Source organism: Epinephelus lanceolatus, chromosome 17 (genome assembly GCF_041903045.1).
Source record: "Epinephelus lanceolatus isolate andai-2023 chromosome 17, ASM4190304v1, whole genome shotgun sequence".
Lineage (NCBI taxonomy): Eukaryota > Metazoa > Chordata > Actinopteri > Perciformes > Serranidae > Epinephelus > Epinephelus lanceolatus.
The window spans coordinates 12,377,600-12,398,293 of record NC_135750.1 but is presented as its reverse complement, the minus strand read 5'-3'; the positions used below and the strand labels follow the sequence as shown (position 1 = coordinate 12,398,293).

Below are 20,694 nucleotides of genomic sequence, written 5' to 3'. Positions count from 1 at the left end.
TTTATAATTAACTCTACTTTTTAGAGTGAAGATATATTTCAATATGGCAGGAGAACTCAGTCCTGAAGAGAAAATAACAAAACAAAAATTGGCATTTTTTAGCGTTTTGAAACAGGCAGACGTGGAGGAAGATGATGCTGCGGGTCTCCTCCCACCTCCTCTTCATCGTTAAAATTATCTTTATCGTCTCGTTTGGCTTTCACAGAAAGCGTCAAACACGGCTGTCTCGCTCCCAATGAGCCGCTCAGCACACAAAGAGGAGGAGGAAGAAGGACTCCATGCTTGTTTCCAGACAGACTGAAGGTGGAGGAGGAAGAGGAGGAGGGAGTCCAGATTTGTTTCCAGACAGTGAAGGTGGAGGTGGAGGAGGAAGAGGTGGCCTCCATGTTTGCCTCCAGACAGACTGAAGATGAAGGAGGAGGAGGAGGGACTCCATTTTTGTTTCCAGAGCAACTGAAGATGGAGGAAGAGGAGGAGGAGGAGGAGGAGGAGGAGGGGGGGGGGGACTCCACATTTGTTTCCACACAGACTGAAGATGGAGGATGAGTATGAGGATGAGGAGGGACTCCACGTTTGTTTCCGGAGCAACTGAAGATGAAGGAGGATGAGGAGGAGGTGCACAGTTCCGCCCTGAAACGGGTCCTTTAGTATCTCCCAGATTCTCCTCCTCTTCCTCCTCCTGATGAAGAGGGAGCCTGATCCAGTCCATTAACATTGAGTGGGTTCAGGTGGGATGAAGAGGAAGAGGAGGAGGAGGAGGAACAACTCCATATTTGTTTCCAGACAGACTGAAGATGAAGAAGGAGGAGAAGGAAGAGGAGGAGGAGGAGGAGATGCACAGTTCAGCCCTGAAATGGGTCCTTCATTATCTCCCAACCTCTCCTCCTCTTCCTCCTCCTGATCAAGAGGGAGCCTGATCCGGTCTGAACAGGTTGAGTGGGTTCAGGTGGGCTGAAGAGGAGGAGGAGGAGGAGGAGGAGGAGGAGGAGGAGGAGGATGAAGCTGGTCAGATCTTGATGTCCTGGGACTCCACCATCTTGGCGAGCGTCTTCTTGACTCTGAGGATGGTGAGGCGGGAGGCGGGGTTATGAGCCCAGCACTCTGACATCAGCTTCAGCATGGCCCGGAGGCACTGAGGACACGCACACGCACACGCACACACGCACACATTGTTAGATACAGTACACAATCAAGGTTCTTGTACTCCACTACATTTGTCTGACAGCTTTAGTTACAGTTACATCCAGATGAAAAACTGTGTGTCACCTCGTCACTGTTCCAGCGGTTGGACACGGTCGGCCTCAGTCCTTTAACACAAACCACCTCCAGCATGTCCTCGTACGACGGGTCAGACGGCACCATCTCGTAGTACGGCAGCTGGTAGTCCTCCATGATACCTGAACACACAGAGAGACATTAACTCACCTGACAGCACACAGTGTCTTCACGTTTATCTGGAGGACCTCTTTCCGAAGTTACTAAGTGTAGTAAAAGTGTCTATTAACCCGCCTAATTTAGTTAGCATTACAGAGAAATCAAATATTAATTTTGCTATTGCAGCTAACGTTAGCTAATGTGCTAAAAAGCTAGCATTACTGGGAGATCCGATATGCCGATTAACCTGCGTAGTTGTCCCTCCATTGTGACATTAGAAAGTGTCACATTTATCTTGCAAGGGTACTCTTCTTCAACGTGTTGTTTACTTCCTGGATTTTTCCCACATGGAAATTCTGACCAATCAGGAGCAGCTTCGTCACACAAGGCATTTTATCTGGTCCGCTTGTAAATGCTGCCGTGAGAACACGAACCAACTCTAGGCAATTATACAACTTTGTAATAAGGCTAGTCCCCGATTCAGACCAAAGGAAGACACTATTGTTAACACTATCACAGAGGTGTTGATTAAATTATATATATATATGTATACAAGTGTGTGCGTGGTGTGTGTGTGTGTGTGTGTGTGTGTGTGTGTGTGTACCTCCGGTGACGCAGCGTCTGGCCATCTCCCAGATGACAAGGCCGTAGCTGTACATGTCGGCCATGATGTAGGCCTGGAAGTGGTTCTTGTTGAGGCTCTCGTCCAGGACCTCGGGAGCCATGTAACGCCTCGTCCCCACCCGAGTGCTCAGGGGGACGTCCACCTCGTTAGTGTCGCTATGGCAACACAAATGAAAGTGCTGTCAGTCACATGCTGAGTAATACATTGTTTGAATGTTGTTAAGAATAAAACTGAAAATAACGAGCTGCAGATCAACTTTTGTTTCTGTCTTTTTTAGGAGCATGTTATTTTGGGAAATGGTTCTGGATCAGAGTCACTGCTGTCTAACAATATGCTTTCATTCACACACACACACACAGAAAAAAATCAAATTAAAGAGCACAGAAGTGAACCACTGCAACAATAATCTATTGACACCACAATGAGGAATCAAACAGAGGCAAGTTTCAGCCCTGTGTAGCTGATGAAGAATTATTTCAATGCTGACGTCACGACACAACTTGACAGCATACCTGTTGAACTTGACGGCGAGGCCGAGGTCGGCGATGCAGCAGGTGCCGTTCTTCTTGATCAGGATGTTTTTGCTCTTCAGGTCTCGATGGGCGATGGCCGGCTTACCCTGCGTGCCGTAGATCTCGGTGTGCAGGTGGCAGAGGCCGCAGGCGGCGGAGTACGCCAGCCGCAGCAGGGTCTGCGTGTCCAGCGTGGTCAGCTTGAGGTAGTCGTACAGCGAGCCGTTCTCGTGGTAGTCGGTGATGAGGAAGAGCTGCGTGAAGGCGCCGGTGCCTTTAATGTCAGCTGCGATGAAGCCTGCAGGACGATAAGAGGGAGAGAGAGATGACTGACAGGCCAGACATTCACTGGTCAGTGTGCAGTGTATTTCTGGGGAAGCTCTCTTGACTTTAACGCTACTATAGACCGTTGCGGACATGATGCAGAGGCACAGAGGAGAAGAAACTTGAACCGTAAGGCTCCGAGATAACATTATCATCTCTCTGCTGCTTAGAAGTGGTGAATTTACAGTTCACAGATACTTAATATGATACAGTCTCTGGTCTTTGTTTGATATGTTGTGTTGGTAAAAAAAAAATGGTGTTGCACATTTCCAGTCTCAGGAGAGCTTAAAACACACCCACACTTTAAATGAGTTAGTGTGTCTTCAGTAAATCAGAGCGCTGTCTGTCTGACAGTGTGTCGTCTTCGTGTCTCATCAGTCTGACAGACGACAGGCGACGCCGTCATTCGTTTTAAATCATCGACCAAATTAAAAATCAATGAAGGTATCGATCGGCGCTGGAGTCCTGTAGTCTTTGTCTGTCGCTCTGAGCTCAGTTTCATGCTGATGTATGTCTTCGCTATTAAAAGGACAGCGTCGCCATTTTTAAAAAAAATTATTTTCTACGTGTTGTAGAAGTGAAGTAAGGTGTGTTTTGTTACCGAGGATGTTTTCGTGTCTCATCAGGACCGTCTGGTAGATCTCCGTCTCTCTGAACCAGCTGGCCTCCTCTCGGGTGAAGAAGACTTTGACGGCCACCTTCTCGCCCCTCCAGCGTCCCAGCCACACCTCGCCGTACCGTCCCTTCCCGATCTGACGCACCATCTGGATCTGCTTGGCGATGGTCCGCTGCACCTAAGCAGGGGAGAGAGGAGGTTTTATGACGAGTCAAAGCTTTGTTAACATTGCTTTTATCTCTGTATCGAAGCAGGAAGAGCGAGGATTAGAGTCAAATCTCAGCTGCTGTTTCACCTCAAAGTCATTCAGTTATCTGAAGAAGAAAAAAGCCTGACAGGAAGAAATCAGGGAATGATCATTTGTATAGATACGTTTAAAAAACAGCGATGAAGGATCAAGAGAAAGGATATAAAAGTCTTCACAGAGGGCAAATGTCAGGGTTATTTTCATTTTTCTTTGTTATTTAGACCTACTTTACACTACATGGTTCAAGTGACCCAATTCTGATTTTTTCCTCTCAAGTGGCACAGATCGGATCTGTAACATGAACGTGTAAACAGGAAAAAAACGCATGATATCAGATATTGTCAGATCAGATTCAGGCCTCCTTCATATGTGGAAATATATCGGATATGAATCAGATATCTGCCAACAGGTCTGTAATCTAAACAGACAGATCGGATATTTCCTGGCAATCCACGTCGTACGTCATGAATAATGCCACAACAGCACATTTTGATGACGTGCTCATGAGCGAGGGAAAGGAAGGAAAGCCGAATAAATCGCACGTCAATCAAAAACTATGAACCAAAAAAAGCACAATCTATCCTGAGTGAGAGAAACGGCTTGATCCCCGTCTCCAGTTTACCAGCAGAGAACCTGCAGAACTGAATCAGTGAAAAAACACAGCGAGCTACACAGCCTCTCTACCTGAACAGCTGAAGCTGCGGCTCGCACCCTCGACACACAGATGGTGCTTCTGCTTGCCAGCCAAACATGTGCGCAACTGTGAAAAATAAATATCTGAGGTGTATGCTGCTTTTCTAGCTTTTTTTTTTAAATTTTTCTTTCTTTCTTTCTTTCTGTCAGCGACATACACTCCTAACACAGGACGGGTTGTTTTTATTGACTGAGTTGATCATTAAGCCATAGTGATGTGCGGATCGGCTCTGATAGCACCTGAATCAGCATGTACCTATCAATCATCCAGCCGCACCCGTCTGCAGCTGCACAGACATTTCCACCGCTCTGTGTAGGCAAAGTTACCTTTTAAATTATGTGGAGCAGCGCCAGATTTCCAGGTGATTTATTCTTTAACAATTAACTTCAAATATTTAAAGTTAGTCCTTAAAATTGCTTTCAGTAATGTAAACATTTCCATGCGCACAGTAACGTCACTGTAGCAAATACCGTGGGACATTTGCACAGTGGTCAAGAGTGCTGGACCGGAAGTGTCGCACAAAAAAAACGGAAGCTGGCTGCGTTCTGTTTTGCCTCTGTGTCTCCGTGAAAAATAAGGTGAATAGAACATGTAAACAGCAGTAAGGAAAAATCGGATATAGGCAACAAATCGGAATTGGGCATCAAGACACGGTAGTGTAAAGGCAGCCTTAGTTTCTGTGTAAATCTGGCTGTCAAACTGCAGGATTGAGTCACAAAACTAAATCAGTAGTAGATAATATCAGAAAGTGTGTGATTAGATCACTTGATGTCACATTAATATTTTGCCCTTTTAGCATCAGTTCAAACAAACCAAAATTATGTAAAGAACTGAGAAAAGACTGTAAAATAAGAGCAGATTGTCACCAGTTATGAACTGAAACCAGGTGTGACATGGTGCATATAGTAACCGAGAATACTGGACACAGTGTGGAGTGATTTAGTTCTACTTCAGAGTCTCATAATAACTTATTTTTCTTCTAATTTTGAAGTGATCTGGCGTTTCTTTAGCAGAGGTCTCATGTATGTTTGTATGTGCTTGTAGTTCACATGATTAAAGTGAGTCAGTGTCCTCCTGGTGCAGTGTAGAGTCCCTACCAGCAGGGGGAGCCCAGAGCCACTGCCAGAGCTCTGTGACTGGTGGATGAGGTCTTTGAGTGACTCTCCAGCAGGGATGAAGACCTCCTGCTCCAGATCCTTGTGATACCGCTGACGCTCACTCTGCCACTTATACCTGAGAAAGAGAGAGACATACACACAGAGTTACACAGAGTTATATTTCTAAATACAGACTAAAGCCCAACACATCTTGTATTCGAGCCACCTTGCCCCTCAGAACAGAGTGACGATGGGTAAAACAGAGGGGTGAGGGGTGTATTGGGTCCTCTGTATTAAAGGTTACATGGCAACAAGTCTTAAATGATGTTATTCATTGTGTTGAGGTCCACTCAGGTCTATATGGTGCTGCTGATGATGTCAGCTGACGTCCTACCTGTAGTAACAGACGACGGTGACACAGATCAGAGTGCAGCAGCAGACCGTCATGGAGATGAGGAACGCCAGCCAGTGGGGACTTCCTTCTGGAAAACAAGACACCGCCGGGTTTGTCTCTACTCTCACCTGTTCTCTACTCTCACCTGTTGATAAAACACCTGAACCTCTCAGCGGCTGTGTGGAGTGTGAACGTTACCTGGGGGAGGCTGAGGGGGGAGCGTGGGCTGCAGGTCTCTGTTGCAGAAGTCGGTGTTGCAGCACTCGATCGTCCTCCTGGTCTGAGCGTTGGGGGAGTCCTGTCAATCAAAACAATCACACGAGCCATCAGGTGAACCTCCTGCCACCTCTTCTGTCTCACACCTGACAGGAACTAGTCCAGTACCATTTCACAGAGCAGAGCTTGTGTTTACTAAGAGGAGGAAGTCACTCCTACCTGGCTGAAACTCTGAGTGATGTAAATTTGGTTTTACTTTTTTTAAATGAGTCCTTTCTCGGCCAATATTTCAGAGAGCTGCAGGGTTGTCATACCATAACAAGTAAGGCACTGGCAGGGGAGGTAGTTCAGGCAGAGATATAACGATGTATTCTGAGCACTATTAGCTGATTGAAAGATACTGTTTTGACTCAAATTTATAGTTTAATATCTCAGTTTGGACACACCCATTGCACATAAAATAAGGTCCTCACAGCCTCACAGCAACACGGGAAAATTTAGCCTTCAAACAGTCATGATTTGAGTCTGTAACGACCTGTTTCTGCAGTAATAAATCAAACTTTGATCGCTCGTTCAGCTTCTTAGATAACCTATTTCCCCATTACTTACTTATTTTTTTGCGTCATGTTAACGCGTACACCTAAACAGCTCAGTGATCTATTATTTACCAGTACACACGACGCCTACACATAACTAAGTGGTGATATAATCTGAATGTCTTACTGGAAATCTAAACTATTATCAGAGAACTACATCACGTCGTCATCATATCTATTTTGTGGCTCTGAATGGTGTAAAACAGCGAGTATTTTTAGTCGTACTTTAACTTTCAGCATGATTCCTAGGAGTGATTCTGAGACACTTGATAAGTCTCTCTTAAACTTAAAAGCCCCACGATTAATTGTGAGAACAAAAGGAGAAGATACGACATCTACTTAAACAGATGACTGAATTGTGTTACTGAGAAACTAAGTAAGAAACTGACACTTCGGAGTGTTGAAAGTTTATTAAACTGACTTGTAATTCTTGTTTAAAAAAGAAAAAAGAAGATTTATGTGACTTAAGTTGAGCATAAATCTCAATAATGACAGCAGGTCAATGCTTTCAGTTTTTAGACATTAGAATTATGTTAGTCAAATTAGATTTGGCTGTTTAATATGTGTATTTGACAACTCCTTTCTTCTTCCCAAATATAGTTTTTTAATGTTCAGGGTGACAGCATCGTTCATGTAATACAGTAAATGGGTAAAGTTAGCCCTCCAAGGTAATGCATGCTAACTACGGAAATGTGCAGCAACATCTGTTGCCAACAGTAGATATCAAAAGTCAGAGACGAGCAATCTCAAAGATCGGTATCAGGGCTGATCAAGGTATTTCTTCCCTTATCAGGATCGGCTATATTAAGCTACATAGAGCCTGATCCGACCTTTGTCCTAAATCAGCTGCTGTTTTGACTCGTGAACCTTTTGTCATCAACTCTCCAACTCTCTGCTGTCTGTCTCTTCTCCACTTTCCAGAGCTCCGAAGTGTTTGAGCAGGGGCTGATGTAGTTTTAACTGTATTAACTGAACTGAACTGAGCCCCGCCTGCAGCAAAAAAACCACACGCCACAGACGACAGCAAGAAGCAGTATGAGACTGTTTCTTTATGTTATTTATCGAAGTTATGAGCACTCCCTTTCATTTCAGCTTGTGCGAGAGTTTCTTGCCTTTTGCTGTCATCTATGGTGTATGGTGTTTCACCGCCCTGCTCAGAGCAGACAGACGGCGGTGCAGAGCTTTCAACAACAACACTCAGCACGCAACTGCAAGGTCAACAAAAGTCCCCCGAGCAAAAACCAATGAGAGTATTTTCTTTATGTAATCTGTGCTAAAGATGGAATACAGGTCATTCAGGTGACTCATCAGGGGGAGCCTTACTTCAGTTGGAAAATGTAAACATATGATTACAACTGTGCGTGTAAACAGACTTCAGTGTGTGTGTGTGTGTGTGTGTGTGTACCTTGCACTGAAAGTGTGAGCCTTCATACTTCATGCAGCCGGAGGTGAGGATGGCCTCGCCGTGCTCATCCTCCTCGATGATGGCGAAGCACTGACCGTTGGTCCTGAGGACACACACACAGATCAGTCATCAGTCAAACTGTCTTCAGGGCCTGGACTCAACTGTTTTCACTCTACCTTGCACCCTGATCGTTCTACCAGAGATTCACTGTACACTGCGGTCTCTACTCACTGGCAGGTGTTGTTGGTGGCGTCCTCAGGACAGTGTCCAGAGCAGTAGCAGCTGAGGAACCGAGCGGCGTCCTCGGGCGCGATGGTCGAGTCCTCACCGGGCCGCCGAGCCTCGGGTTTCACCCCCGTCCCCTGCAGGACATGATCTGGGTTCTGACCTGCAGCTGGAGGGAGAAACACAAACAGAGTTTCAGTGTGATTATCTGCAGCTCAGAGTGTCTCTGTGTTATTGATTTTTTCAAATGAAGAAAGACACTTTGATTATTATTCAGGAGTCACAATCTAATAAATTTACTAATTTAAATTTAAGTTCAGTTTCAAATTGAGGACTCTGGGACGGGGAGCTCGGAGAACAGACTTCAGGTCAGATTTATTATAGAGACTTCTGCTAGAGGTGAAACATTCCTCCTCTATCAGCAGGACAACAGGAGGAGGAAGAGGAGGAGCTCCATAAAAGGCCCACAGGCTATTTATACTGCACCAACAACTGTGACTGTGTCCCATCAAAATCCTTACATTTTAGACGTTTATAAAACTCCTCAGTGACTTCAGAAAGACTACAAGCCACCAAGCCACCAAAAGTATCAGAGGTCAGAGGTCACAGGTATTCCAGGTGATGTTACACCCCCTCCCCCCTCTGACATTTTAACTGTACTCAATTTAATTACATCAATTTATTCTTATTGTTTCCAGTTTTATTATCATCATGTGCTCATTTTATTTATTCATTTATTTATTTTTTTTTCATTTTAACAATTCATTATTTAATATAATTCATGAACGTTTCAGCTCATTTATTTATTCATTTATTATTTCAAATAATTCAATAATTAAAAAAATGTATTTTTTAAAGTTTTAGCTTATTTATTTATTATGCTTAATTTCTTTTTAATTTTGAATAATTCAATTATTTAAAATTATTAATTAAAGTTTTAGCTAATTTATCTATTTATTTTATTTTAAATATTTCAATAATTATTTCAAATAATTTATTCAAGTTTTAGCTCATTTATTTATTATTTTATTTTAAATAATTCAACAATTATTTAAATTAATTCATTTAAGTTTTAGCTAATTTATTTATGTTATTTTAAATAATTCAATAATTATTTTACTTAATTTAAAGTTTTAGCTCATTTTTTTATTTTTTGGTTCATGCTCTTTTAAAAAAACAGAGCAAGGCAGAAAATAAGCACATTTTAGGATGATTAATGCATTTAATGTTTGACTCATTGATTAATTTTCTGTCAGTCGACTGACTGATTCAGCTTCATCACAAAGAGAAAATATTCTTTAAAGTGTTGATCAAAAGAACGGAGAGATAAAGAGACAAGGAAGAGAAATCTTTATCCCTCTGTTATCAGTCCACCTTAACTGCCTTCTTTTGATCATCTCCAGTCCTCCTTTAATCCCTCTCTCTTCTCTCCTCCCTACCGTCTTTTTTTTTTAAACCTTGTATTTCTTTTCCATCAACTTTTAAACACTTCTATCTCATTCCTTCCTCTCTCTGTAGCTCTGAGTAGAAACAGTCTGAGGTGTGCGGACGTGCATGTTGTCATGTCTGGACATGCACTACCTGCACAGCTACACTTTGAGCTGCCTGGTCGTCGCGGCAACAGTCTGTCTGTCTGTCTGTCTGTCTGTCTCTCTGTACAGCCACCACAGAAGTAAAAACTGGCTCTGTGGTTCAGAGAATCTGACAGACTGCTGCTGTGACTGTGCGGACTGGAACGCAGACTCTGACTCATGTTTGACAGACGTACAGGGGAAAAATCTAAAGAAGAAGAAGAAACTGGGCTGATGCCGCCTCGCAGCGACTCTCTGATGAGCTGCTTCACACTGAGCTGAGTCGGCACATTAAAAAAAACCTCCCCAAAACACAGGGTAGGTCCACGTTAGGCTGAATCTCTCTGTTTCAAACCTGCGTCCAGACTCAAACAGAACTTTCCGCACAATAAACTGAGCTTTTACAAAACAGTTTCCAGAGTGTGTGAAAGTTAAAACTCCAGCCTAGTGCTCACCCGTGTGTGTGCGGCTAAATGAGTTTTTATAAAACAATAGCATAATCTGCCAAGTGAGGGCCAGGAGCTCCACGTAAGGAAGTAATCAGCTAACTAAGAAACTAAGTATGTCTGTAACTAGCTAAGTCAGTCACACAGTCAGCAACTAATAACTAAGTGAGCAACTAAGTCTGTAAATAAGTGACAACTAAAGTCACTTTTTTAGTAAGTAACTTTGTGAGTAAGAAGGTAACTAGGTAAGTAACAAACTAACTAAGCCATTATCTAAGTAACTAACTGAGTAACTATGTAATTAGGTAAGTAACAAATGAACTATGTCAGTAAGTAAAAAGGTAAATAACTAAGTCAGCAAGTAAGTAATTAAGTAAGTAACTAAGTCGGTCAGTCAGTCAGTAATTAATTACGTAAATAACAAAGTAACTGACAAAGAAAGTTAGCAACAAACTAAGCCATTAACTAAGTAACTATGTAAATAAGTAAGTAATTACCTAGGTAAATAACTAAGTCAGCAAGTGAGTAACTACGTCAGTAAGTAACTATGTAACTAATTAAGTAATAAACTAAGTAACCAAGTCAGCCAGTCAGTAAATAACTCACTTACTAAGCCATTAATTCAGTAACTAAGTTTATCAGTAGGTACATAACTAACAAACTGACTTTGTAAGTAAGTAAGTACCTAAGTATCTGTCAGTCTGTCGATGAGTAAATACGTAAGTAAAAAACTATGTCAGTAACTAGTTGAGTGGATAAATTAGTAAATATGAAAATAAGTAAATGTAAGAAAGAAAGGAACTAATTAACTACGTCAGTAAAAAAAAGTTAGATAACAAACCAAGTCTATAATTACGTAATTAAGCTGGAAACTAATTAACTATGTCAGCAAGTGGCTAGGAAACTAAGTCAGTCAGTAAGTAAGTAATTTACTAACCAACTATGTAAGTGACAAGGTAAGTAAGGAACTACACAATTAACTAAGTAAGTATCTGACCAAGTCAGCCATTGAGTTTTTCACTAAGTCAGTAAGTAACTAAGTAACTAACTATGCCATTAAGTAAGTAATTTATTAATCAACTATGTAGGTCACAAGGTAAGTAACTAACTAACTGACTACGTAAGTTGCTTAAGTAGTTCAATAGTTCAGAAACTACTTAGGCAACTAAGTAAATAACTATCTGACCAAGTCAGTCATTAAGTTGTTAAACAAGTCAATAAGTAAGTATGCCATTAAGTAATTTACTAACCAGCTATATAAGTAACAAGGTAAGTAACTAACTACACAAGTAACTAAGCAACTATCTGCCCATTAGTCAGTCATTAAGTTGTTAAACAAGTCAGTAAGTCACTAAATATGTAAGTAACAAGGTAAGTACCTAATCCGCTAACTAAGCAAGTAAGTAATGAGGGAGGTAAGTAAGCAACTAGTTAAGTAAGAAACTACATAAGTAAGTAAGTAACTATCAGACCAAGTCAGTCACTAAGTTGTTAACTAACTAGTTGAGTGAGTAAGTTACTAAGCAAGAACTCCGTAACTACAAACGAGTCAATTTATTTATATAGTAACTCATTTTATGTTCAGGATTTTTATAATTTGTTTAAAAATCACTTTGTGACTTTGTTCTTAAAGGTGCTATAGGGGCGTCGGTGGCTTAGTGGCAGAGCAGGCGCCCCATGTACAAGGCTGTTGCCGCAGCGGCCCGGGTTCGAGTCCAGCCTGTGGCCCTTTGCTGCATGTCACTCCCTCTCTCTCTCCCCCTTTCACACTTAACTGTCCTGTCCATTAAAAGCAAAAAATGCCCAAAAAATATCTTAAAAAAAGGTGCTATATTATTATTACTATTATTATTATTGTTATTATTACGTCAGAAGGTATAGTATAGTTAAAGTTGTCCTCAGCGACACACGGACCTCCCTGAGTAAAGGCAGACTCTTTAGACTCCCAACATGTTTTCATATTTAAATCTGTGCAGCTTTAAATGAAAAGCATACAAATAAAATATTAAAAATGACATCATCACAGTCTAGACCTGAAAACCCTCACACACAGCTTCTCTCTGTCCTGCCTCCCTCTCAGACCAAGGACAGCTCTGATTGGCTGAGATAAAAAAGTACAGAGTGACTGTAGCGAGGAGGCAGGAGAAGTAAAGGGATGGTGGGTGTGTTGGGGCTGGAAATGGCTGCTCTTGTTTCTGTCTCCATCCACATGTGTGCTTAATTGTGCCGGCAGTCAGAGTGGAGACTGAGGTCTGGCAGAGAGCACGCTGGGTAATCAGACTCTTAAAGTCACAGTGCTGCTTCAGACCCACTGTTTATTTACATCCAGCAGCAGCAGCAGTCTGATAAAAACGACTCTGACCTGTCAGCTGACGTCCGCTCTCATTTTTAACGTCTGACCTTATGGAGGAAAAGGCGACTGTGGATGCTGAGTTTTAGGTTAAAGCAGCCGGTGTGGTCCGCAGACACAAAGTCAGCTGCCCTGCTCTCATGCAGAGAAACTTTACGATGGGGAGTTACTTAACAGTGACTCACCGTCTGCAAATATGCAGCGTACTAAAGATGATGAAACTTATGGCAGGAGAAATCTATGGAGCTGAAAGAAGTGACTGATCAAAAGAAAAGTAATCTATTCTGATAATCGAATCATCATTTCATTATCTGGTCGTAGCTTCTTAAACGAGAAGATGTCCTGCTTTTCTTTGTCACGTGTTTTCTATTTAACATTTTATAGACTAAAAGATTAACTGGAAAGATAATCAGCAAATCAATAAATAAATAAATGTACTAAATAAAACTTACAGTAGATTTACAGCTGAAAACAACAGAACAAGCTGGGTTGTAAATTATGACGACTTCAACGTGGGGGAGGACATTCAGTAGATGTGTGGAGGAAAGAATGTGGGTTGAAGCAGACTAGGGAGCGCTTGTTTTAGCCTTTGTCACATCCCACTCGCTGAAAGTAGATGCTCAGTTTTAGTTTAAAGCAGTCGGTGTGGTCCGCAGACACAAAGATATCTGCTCTCATGCAGAGAAACTTTACAGCTGGGAGTTACTCAGCAATGACTCTCTGTCTGCAAATATGCAGAGAAATAAAGATGGCATGATCAAACTCAACACATGCCCACAGTCAGACAAAGAGAAATCAAAAAAGCTGAAGAATTAAGATAACAAACAGCACTTTGGGTTCATAAATACATGATTAGAACTTCTATAAATTGTTGCCTTGTCTCTTCACAATGTTTGTTTTGTCTAGCAAACAGTTTACACTTCAACATTATTACTAATACATTACAATTATCGATACTATTGTAGAGGCTAAGCCAACGCTTGAAGCCACTGAGATGCTGCACCTGGATGACTTAATTGACCCGCTGATTGATACCTTATCTAATTAACATCTGAGTCAAACTTGCCAGTTGAACACTCCGTCCATTTATTTCCCATCACAAACTTGTAGGTGTCCATTAAACTCAAACATGTTCCCAACAATAATCAAAAACATCCACACGTGTAAATCCCGCAGCAACAAGCTGCTTCAGCAGTCAAAGTTTTGTGTGTAAAATCTTACTTTTAAAGTAACCAGTACTTCCTGTTGTTAGATGACCGCAGTGGGATTTAAGTAATAAGTAGCATGAATGGGAAATAATATGTAGTGTTTGGGTAAATTTGGCTGAGCTGCTGGTGAACGCAATGTTTGTTTTACCACAGCGGAGAAAGTGAAGTGTGTATGAAGGAGAGTCGAACTGTATCTGAAAGTCATTGTTATCTTCTCCTCTGTGTTGGAAACGTACCAGACTCACTCTGAACTGCTCTAAGGAGATAACCTCCACCCGTCTGGTGCAGCATGGTAGTTAAACAAACAATCTGCAAACACTGTGTGACTTTACAGCAGTGTTGAGGACAGGGGGCGTTAGACCTGTCACACTCACATGAGCTGCTTTAACTTTCCAAAAAGTTAATTCAGAACGTGGGTTATCTAATAAGTTGTTCTACAGGAAATTAATGTGCAGCTCATCTGATGATCAATTCATCATTTCACTCTTTGTCCAGGTAAAAACATCCAAATATTCTTTGGTTAAATCTTCTATGATGTGTTGCTTTTCTCTTTTCTTTATATCAATATACACTTAATGAATATAGGATTTAGTCAGTTGGTCAACAAAACAAACAACTGGAGACGTCACCTCAATTTATTTTTGGCATTTTATAGAACAAACTTTTTTTTTTAAGACACCAAGATCGATCAGTATCAACAACTGTCAAAGACTGAAATTGATTCACAGTCTTTCCGACTTATTCTTTTATCAAATATTTATTTATTTAACTACTTAAGTTGCCAGTTTCAGACTCTGTTTTATTAAGACACTGTGTTTATACGGCTGCTTGTGTTCAGACAACATTCAGCATTTGCAAACTTTGGCTCTGAAAACAGCTTTTGTAGTAAAACATGTTTATATTCCTCAACATTAGTATTAAAAATAGGTATAGTCCTGCATCGAACCAACTTCACAAATATCAAAACATTCCCAACAACATCCAGTTAAAAAAAAAAAAAAAACTGAACAATGCTCTATTTCAAACATCATATGATGATTATGTTTTGTGAAATTTTTGTCCTCGGGAGCTAACTGTGCTCAGTTTCCCTTGTGTGAGGACGAGAGTAGATAAATGCCTGGTTCACACAATATCAATTTAGCCCTGATTTTCCGCTCGCTGACAGATTTTGGAGATCCCAACAAAAGCCCCTGATCAGAGACAAATCAGCGTCGGCTCTGCGCTCACAAATTGATGCTAAAGCACTATGTGTGAACTGTTTCAAGACGCAAACCAAGAGGCGTACTGATGCATCGCAGACACTCAAATATCCAGCATGATAAATATTAGGACTTCAGGGACTTTGTCAGCAAGCTACAGCCAATTGAGCTGGTTGAGGAGCAGCAACACTTTCCAAGGTGTGTTTGTGTGTTTAAAAGGGAGAGAGACAAAAGTCCCTTTCACACAGCCTGTTCAAGGCAGAGATATCATGCTGTTATTAACTCTCTGTTCTTTACAAAAGGTACAATCGCAGAATGAGGGGACAGAGTTTATCGCCTTTAAGCTGGCAGCTGCACTGTCACTGTTTGGCTTTGATATTTTCTAGTAAGCACCAGACACAACTCCAGGTTGTGGTTGGATCCACATGACGTGACATACTCATCGGGGATTGCTCCTGGTGAAAGACTTTGTAGTGTGTGACCCAGTTGCTGGTCAGTGTAGATTAACCACACACGTTAAGACTCCAGATTACAAGAAACCAAGTCATGCAGTATGAACAGTACAGTGAATCTAATGCACTTAAACTGTTGAACATAACCCTTCGTACACATCTGCCTTATATTTACAATTCTGTTTATTTGGATCATCTATATTTGCAAACTCTATCACTTTAAATTTCCCCTGGAGTAAAATACAAAGTACTGTTAAGCTTTAAGGCTGCAGGGAACAAACACATGCTAAGTGACGCCTGCTGCTGCTCCTCCAGACACAGACAAATAAGAATAGAGAAGAGGGAGGACAGAGAGAGGACAGATCAGCTGTCAACCACACTGAAACCCCGAAAGGAGGATCAGTGTCAGCTCCCTCTGCTCCACTCACTCCTCCGACCTTGGAAACACGGGAGAAGGAGAAGGATGAGAGGAAGAGCAAGCGTACTGAATGAATCCCATCAATCAATCCAGTATAACAACATCAACCCCAAACGCCTCACAGTGAATACAAGATGAAAGTGGGAATCTTTGGGAATCTCTCTTGAATCTCTAAAAGCTTCTAATTTTATCCATCAAAGGGGATTTCTTTCGAGGTGTGGTAAGTTTCTACAGTCTGACGCTGAAATCAGGACAGAGAGGAGAAGCTGGTTTGCTCTTGCTAGAGGTCGTCATCACTTCTGCAGGACGACACAGAGAGCGTGATCCTGACGACTGTTATCAAATTGACCTCCTGATAAAATATCCTGCACCCGTTATGTCACCTCTCTGTCCCTCAGCACAGTAACTGTATCGCCTCAAAGTAGCTGCACAACTACATCCACAACTGTAGAGCAATTTTTTGGATGAAAATTGGAACATCAGGACTTGCACCAGTGCCAAAGTCATCTTTCTTATGTTATGCTCTTATTTTGAAAGCCTCTGGTGTCCCTATCTTTTGTTCTACATCACAAAAAACTAGGGGACAATAAATCTGATTAATTATCAAAGAACAATGCCAAACATGCTCTGGTTCCAGCTCCTAAAAAATGATATTTATTGTGTTTCCCTGTTTATATCACTATAAACTGAATCTCTCGGGTTTGGACATTTAAAAACAACCCGGGAACTTGTTAATATGTGCAAAAATAAATGAAAGACTCGTAATAAAATGTTGGCTGCAGCCATTTGTCAGTGCTATAAAATAAAAATCTGAATCAAAAAACACGCAGTTGAAGTGTGAAATCCGTCATGTTGTGCTGAACGACTCTCAGTCTTCACAGAGGGGAAATAAACACTGTTTCAAAGGGCGAATATGTCTCCAGAGGGACTGAAGGATATTTCCGGAGAACAATGGCTGTTTGGAACATTTAGCGCCGCTGACAGCTCATACAGCGCCATACAGGAAACGGTTAATGTGCAGGGGGAAGTGAGAGCGGCAACAATCAGTTCAACAGCTTCCTGCAGGGAGGAGTGGTGGACGGGACGAAGAGAGCACTTCAGAGGGCTGCAAACATCTGATGTAGAGTTCAGACCATCACAGGAAAATAAAGTCTCCCCTGAAGACAAACTGATTGTAGCCTGTCAGTGGTGGAGATTTTTTTTTTGTGCTAATATTATCAATTTTACTTTAGAAAAAAAAAAACAGTCTCTCTTTTCCGTCACCAGATTACTAGGTGTGTGTGTGTGTGTGTGTGTGTGTGAGAGACTGATATCAGAGAGTCGGAGTCAACCACAGTCAGTAACACTCAGCTGAACAGCGCCCTGCTCTTATCAGCCTGCTCTCTGTGTGTTTGTAGGTCAGAAGGTGACCTTTCTCATGTTCGGCGCTGCAGCTCTTATGACTTTCAACACATCCACACTGTACCGACTACATCTGGGGGAAAACATGCACATGTTTTTCCACTGTTTTGGCCAGAAAAAGAGTAGTAAAGTAACATTTTTATTCTTGTTTAAATGATTAATTCTTGTTTCTTTGCCCAAGCCCAACTGGGCCTGACCCAACCAGCCAGGTTCGACCAGGTCAGGCTGTAATTTCTCACTATTCCCCTGGGCTTGAATTGGGTCAGGTTCTTGTCAATAAGCTTCTTTTTTTAATGAAAATGGCAGGTCTCATGTGTAGCTGGTGAGTTTTAATAGACTGAATCAAGAGGGAAAGAAAGAGAAAGAGGGGGACTGGGATTGAGAGAGGGAAGGTGACGTAACATCAGAGAAATAAGCCATTTTAAAGACGTCCGTTCATTGTGCCTCCTTTGCACTTTCACACAGAACCAAACGACGGTGGCATCATCCCACGCCAGTGTGTGATTATAGTCTGCACTCTTGCATTCCCGCAATCAAAAGAGGCGTGACGGGTGCAACAGTAACACAACAGTGTCAGCCTCCAGTGTGACATAAAACATGTGCGTTGGTGGCACTTTATAAACAATAACAATGGCATAACACAGCAATGACTGTAATTCACCCTCTCTGTTCTATGGCGGCTAATATCGTCCTCTGCTCACAGGGTAAGGAACTCTTGGATCTCATTGTTTTCCCAATTTGCGGACCTTTACGGTAGCTGATCTTCTTCTTTGAGTTAGACACTAACTGCTAGCAGCTAACAGCTACTTTTTAAATCTCCCATGGTGGATCAGACACATAACATGTCGCTAAAACGTCACACCTGTGCCAGTCAGCTGTCCTGTTTATGCAAACACCATTTCAACACTGTTACTACCCCCCGTGGCAGATTAAAAGCAAGACAACTCTGTCCCCCCACTCCCTGATCGTACCTTGTATAGAGCATGGTGAGGCGGCATGACAGCGCAACATTCCCGCCTTGAACAGGCAGTGTAAAACAGGCGGAGAACTTGGGGAAGAGAGGTAGAGGAAGAGAGGAACAGAAAACAAGACAAAGAAAGAGTGTTGGGTCAGGAGGGCAGTGTTTGCCTCTGACGCCCTAGAAGTGGCGACAGACTACTGAAATTACAGAAAGATGAGAAAGAAGAGAAGGAGAAGTGGTACGAGAAAACATGTCAGCCCCTTGCTGTTTTAATATTGACTAAATATGTGTATTATGTCATTGTTGGATTGGAGAATCTCTGTCAAATGCTGCTGGAAACAAAACATTAAATTCAGTAGCTTTTATCCTGTGATTTTAATCTAACAGACTCCTTCTTAACAAAACACACCATTTGGAAAACAGCAAATCAACAAGTCACTCCCGAAAACTTCCCAAACACGCGATCACTAAATGCCTCAGTCAGATCCCAGGATAAGTGATTTCTTTTAGAAACATGAGGGAGTGAAAATGTCTCCGACCTTTTGCTTCCACGGGTTCATTTTGAAAGCCTCTCCATTATCAGCCAATTGACACTTAATCACAGCTTTAACAAAAGGCCCCTGATACAGATCTGTGTGCACAGGGAGGGGGTGCTGATTACAGAGGAGGGGCATCGTGACTTTTTATGTTAATATAATGCTTATCTCACTGAAAACAAACTCAAGGGTTAATGAGTAACTCAGCAGCTCATGGTTGAGCTTGTATGTTGCACTGCAGCCTAAAGTTACAGAAGAAGTCAAGAGTGTGTGTCTCATCTCTGTGGATGCTGATTGTCACGTGTTTTACAGATCAAGTATGCCTGTAAGTCATCACACAGAGAGGACTTACCACACTGAGCAAAAATACTTCTATTAAAGCAGAAAGTAAATCTCACATTTGTATAGCCTCTCTATCAGTCAGCCTTCAGACTTTCTTTCTGAGCTCCTCGTCATCTCTGACATCATAACTTTTTGGCTTCCTGACAGATAATTCAGTCTCCTTTTCACTTGTCAGGAATTTATTTCCTCCTCGGCAGTAAAACATGTCACACAAGCGTTTCATAAACTTCTAGCAGCAGCTGATCAGTGCAGGATTTGATCCAAAGTGATGAACAGATAACACCACAGCAGACATACAATCTGTACGAATGTTAGACTTGTTACTTTCACACTTTCAGCTGCGGCTTGAAAAAGCAGAAACTGTGAAGGTGAGGCAAGCTTGAGATTTCTTGAGTCTGTCCTCTCTGCAAGTTGAACAGAACACTTTTAAGGCAGACTAACTCTAAAAGACATTTAAAATGGGTTACAACAAATTTGTCTCGTCCTTGAATACAACTGAACCCCTGCTTTTTCAAACATACAATACAGAACGAGTTGTCTGATATTTGGGTCAATACTGTATTCTTAAATGCCCTGGTCGTGCAAAAATCTGATTTTGCCCAATATGTGAACGCATGCTCACAATCCGTAGATACTGAAGGGAAAAAAATTCCATCAGGTAAGTGTGCGATTGATAATTTGTTAGTCATACTATGCAGAATTTAACCTAAAGAATGACCAAGACCAATGAGATGTGTGCGGTGGTGTATGTAGCTGCAGTGACTTTGCGCTCTGCCTGTATGTTCCTATTTTCTTCTTATTTAATGTATTCAGGATGTTTCTGGATGCTCAGGTGAGGTTGGAGCTTTATAAAAAGGTAGCGGCCAGGCGCCAGACTGTAAGCAGCAGGCATCAACGAGACAGCAGAGACAAAAACAACACTGAACAAGAGCTGGGTTTCCCACACATTCATTCGGCCTGCCACGATTAAAACACATGCCGCCAGGTTTTGATTTCCTATTTTGGAGCTGAACCATTCATTAGGAGTGCTGTCCCATGTGCTGCAAGAGTGTGGAGCTCTGTCTGTGACGTGTACTCTGGACACAGACAGCTGAACGTCAGGCGCAGTGAACGTGAAATTTATTGTGCTGGGTCTAAAAGTTTGTCTCTGCAGCAGGTGATGATCAGCTCTAGTACAATCGACTGATCAAAGTACTTTAGATTTGTACACATAAAAGCTCTACAGTCAAAGAGCTTGCAAAAGGAAACATAGATTTTAAAGAGTAGAGTGTCACTTCTCAATACTCCCCCCTTCCTCCAAAGCTCAACTCCTTGAAGCATTCAATCGCACGACAGCTCACACATCTCATTTAAACGAGCTGATCACCCATCAATCATCTGTCAAACTTTTAATTGTTTCCTTGTAAACAACTGTGCTGAATGACAGGTTAAATCAACCTGAAGTCTTATGAGGATCAAAGTTCATGTAGTTCAAAGGTCAAGCAA

The 20,694-nt window shown here is 41.9% G+C and overlaps 1 protein-coding gene across 2 annotated transcripts in view; it reads right to left on the bottom strand.

Moving 5' to 3' along the window:
* Nucleotides 1-494: 494 nt before the first annotated feature.
* Nucleotides 495-20,694, bottom strand: part of LOC117248329 (bone morphogenetic protein receptor type-1A-like) — a 64,356-nt gene continuing 44,156 nt past the window's right edge. Inside the window, exons 4-13 of one of the 2 annotated variants that reach the window (XM_033613310.2) lie at nucleotides 8,332-8,494; nucleotides 8,101-8,203; nucleotides 6,082-6,181; nucleotides 5,884-5,971; nucleotides 5,490-5,625; nucleotides 3,437-3,629; nucleotides 2,512-2,809; nucleotides 1,979-2,154; nucleotides 1,267-1,397; nucleotides 495-1,132 (exon numbers count right to left, since the gene is read on the bottom strand). In XM_033613310.2, coding sequence (XP_033469201.1) covers nucleotides 1,007-1,132; nucleotides 1,267-1,397; nucleotides 1,979-2,154; nucleotides 2,512-2,809; nucleotides 3,437-3,629; nucleotides 5,490-5,625; nucleotides 5,884-5,971; nucleotides 6,082-6,181; nucleotides 8,101-8,203; nucleotides 8,332-8,494 — 1,514 coding nt within the window. In that variant the 3' untranslated portion in view covers nucleotides 495-1,006. The remainder of the gene's footprint in view (nucleotides 1,133-1,266; nucleotides 1,398-1,978; nucleotides 2,155-2,511; nucleotides 2,810-3,436; nucleotides 3,630-5,489; nucleotides 5,626-5,883; nucleotides 5,972-6,081; nucleotides 6,182-8,100; nucleotides 8,204-8,331; nucleotides 8,495-20,694) is intronic. The other variant, XM_033613312.2, reaches the window with a different exon arrangement.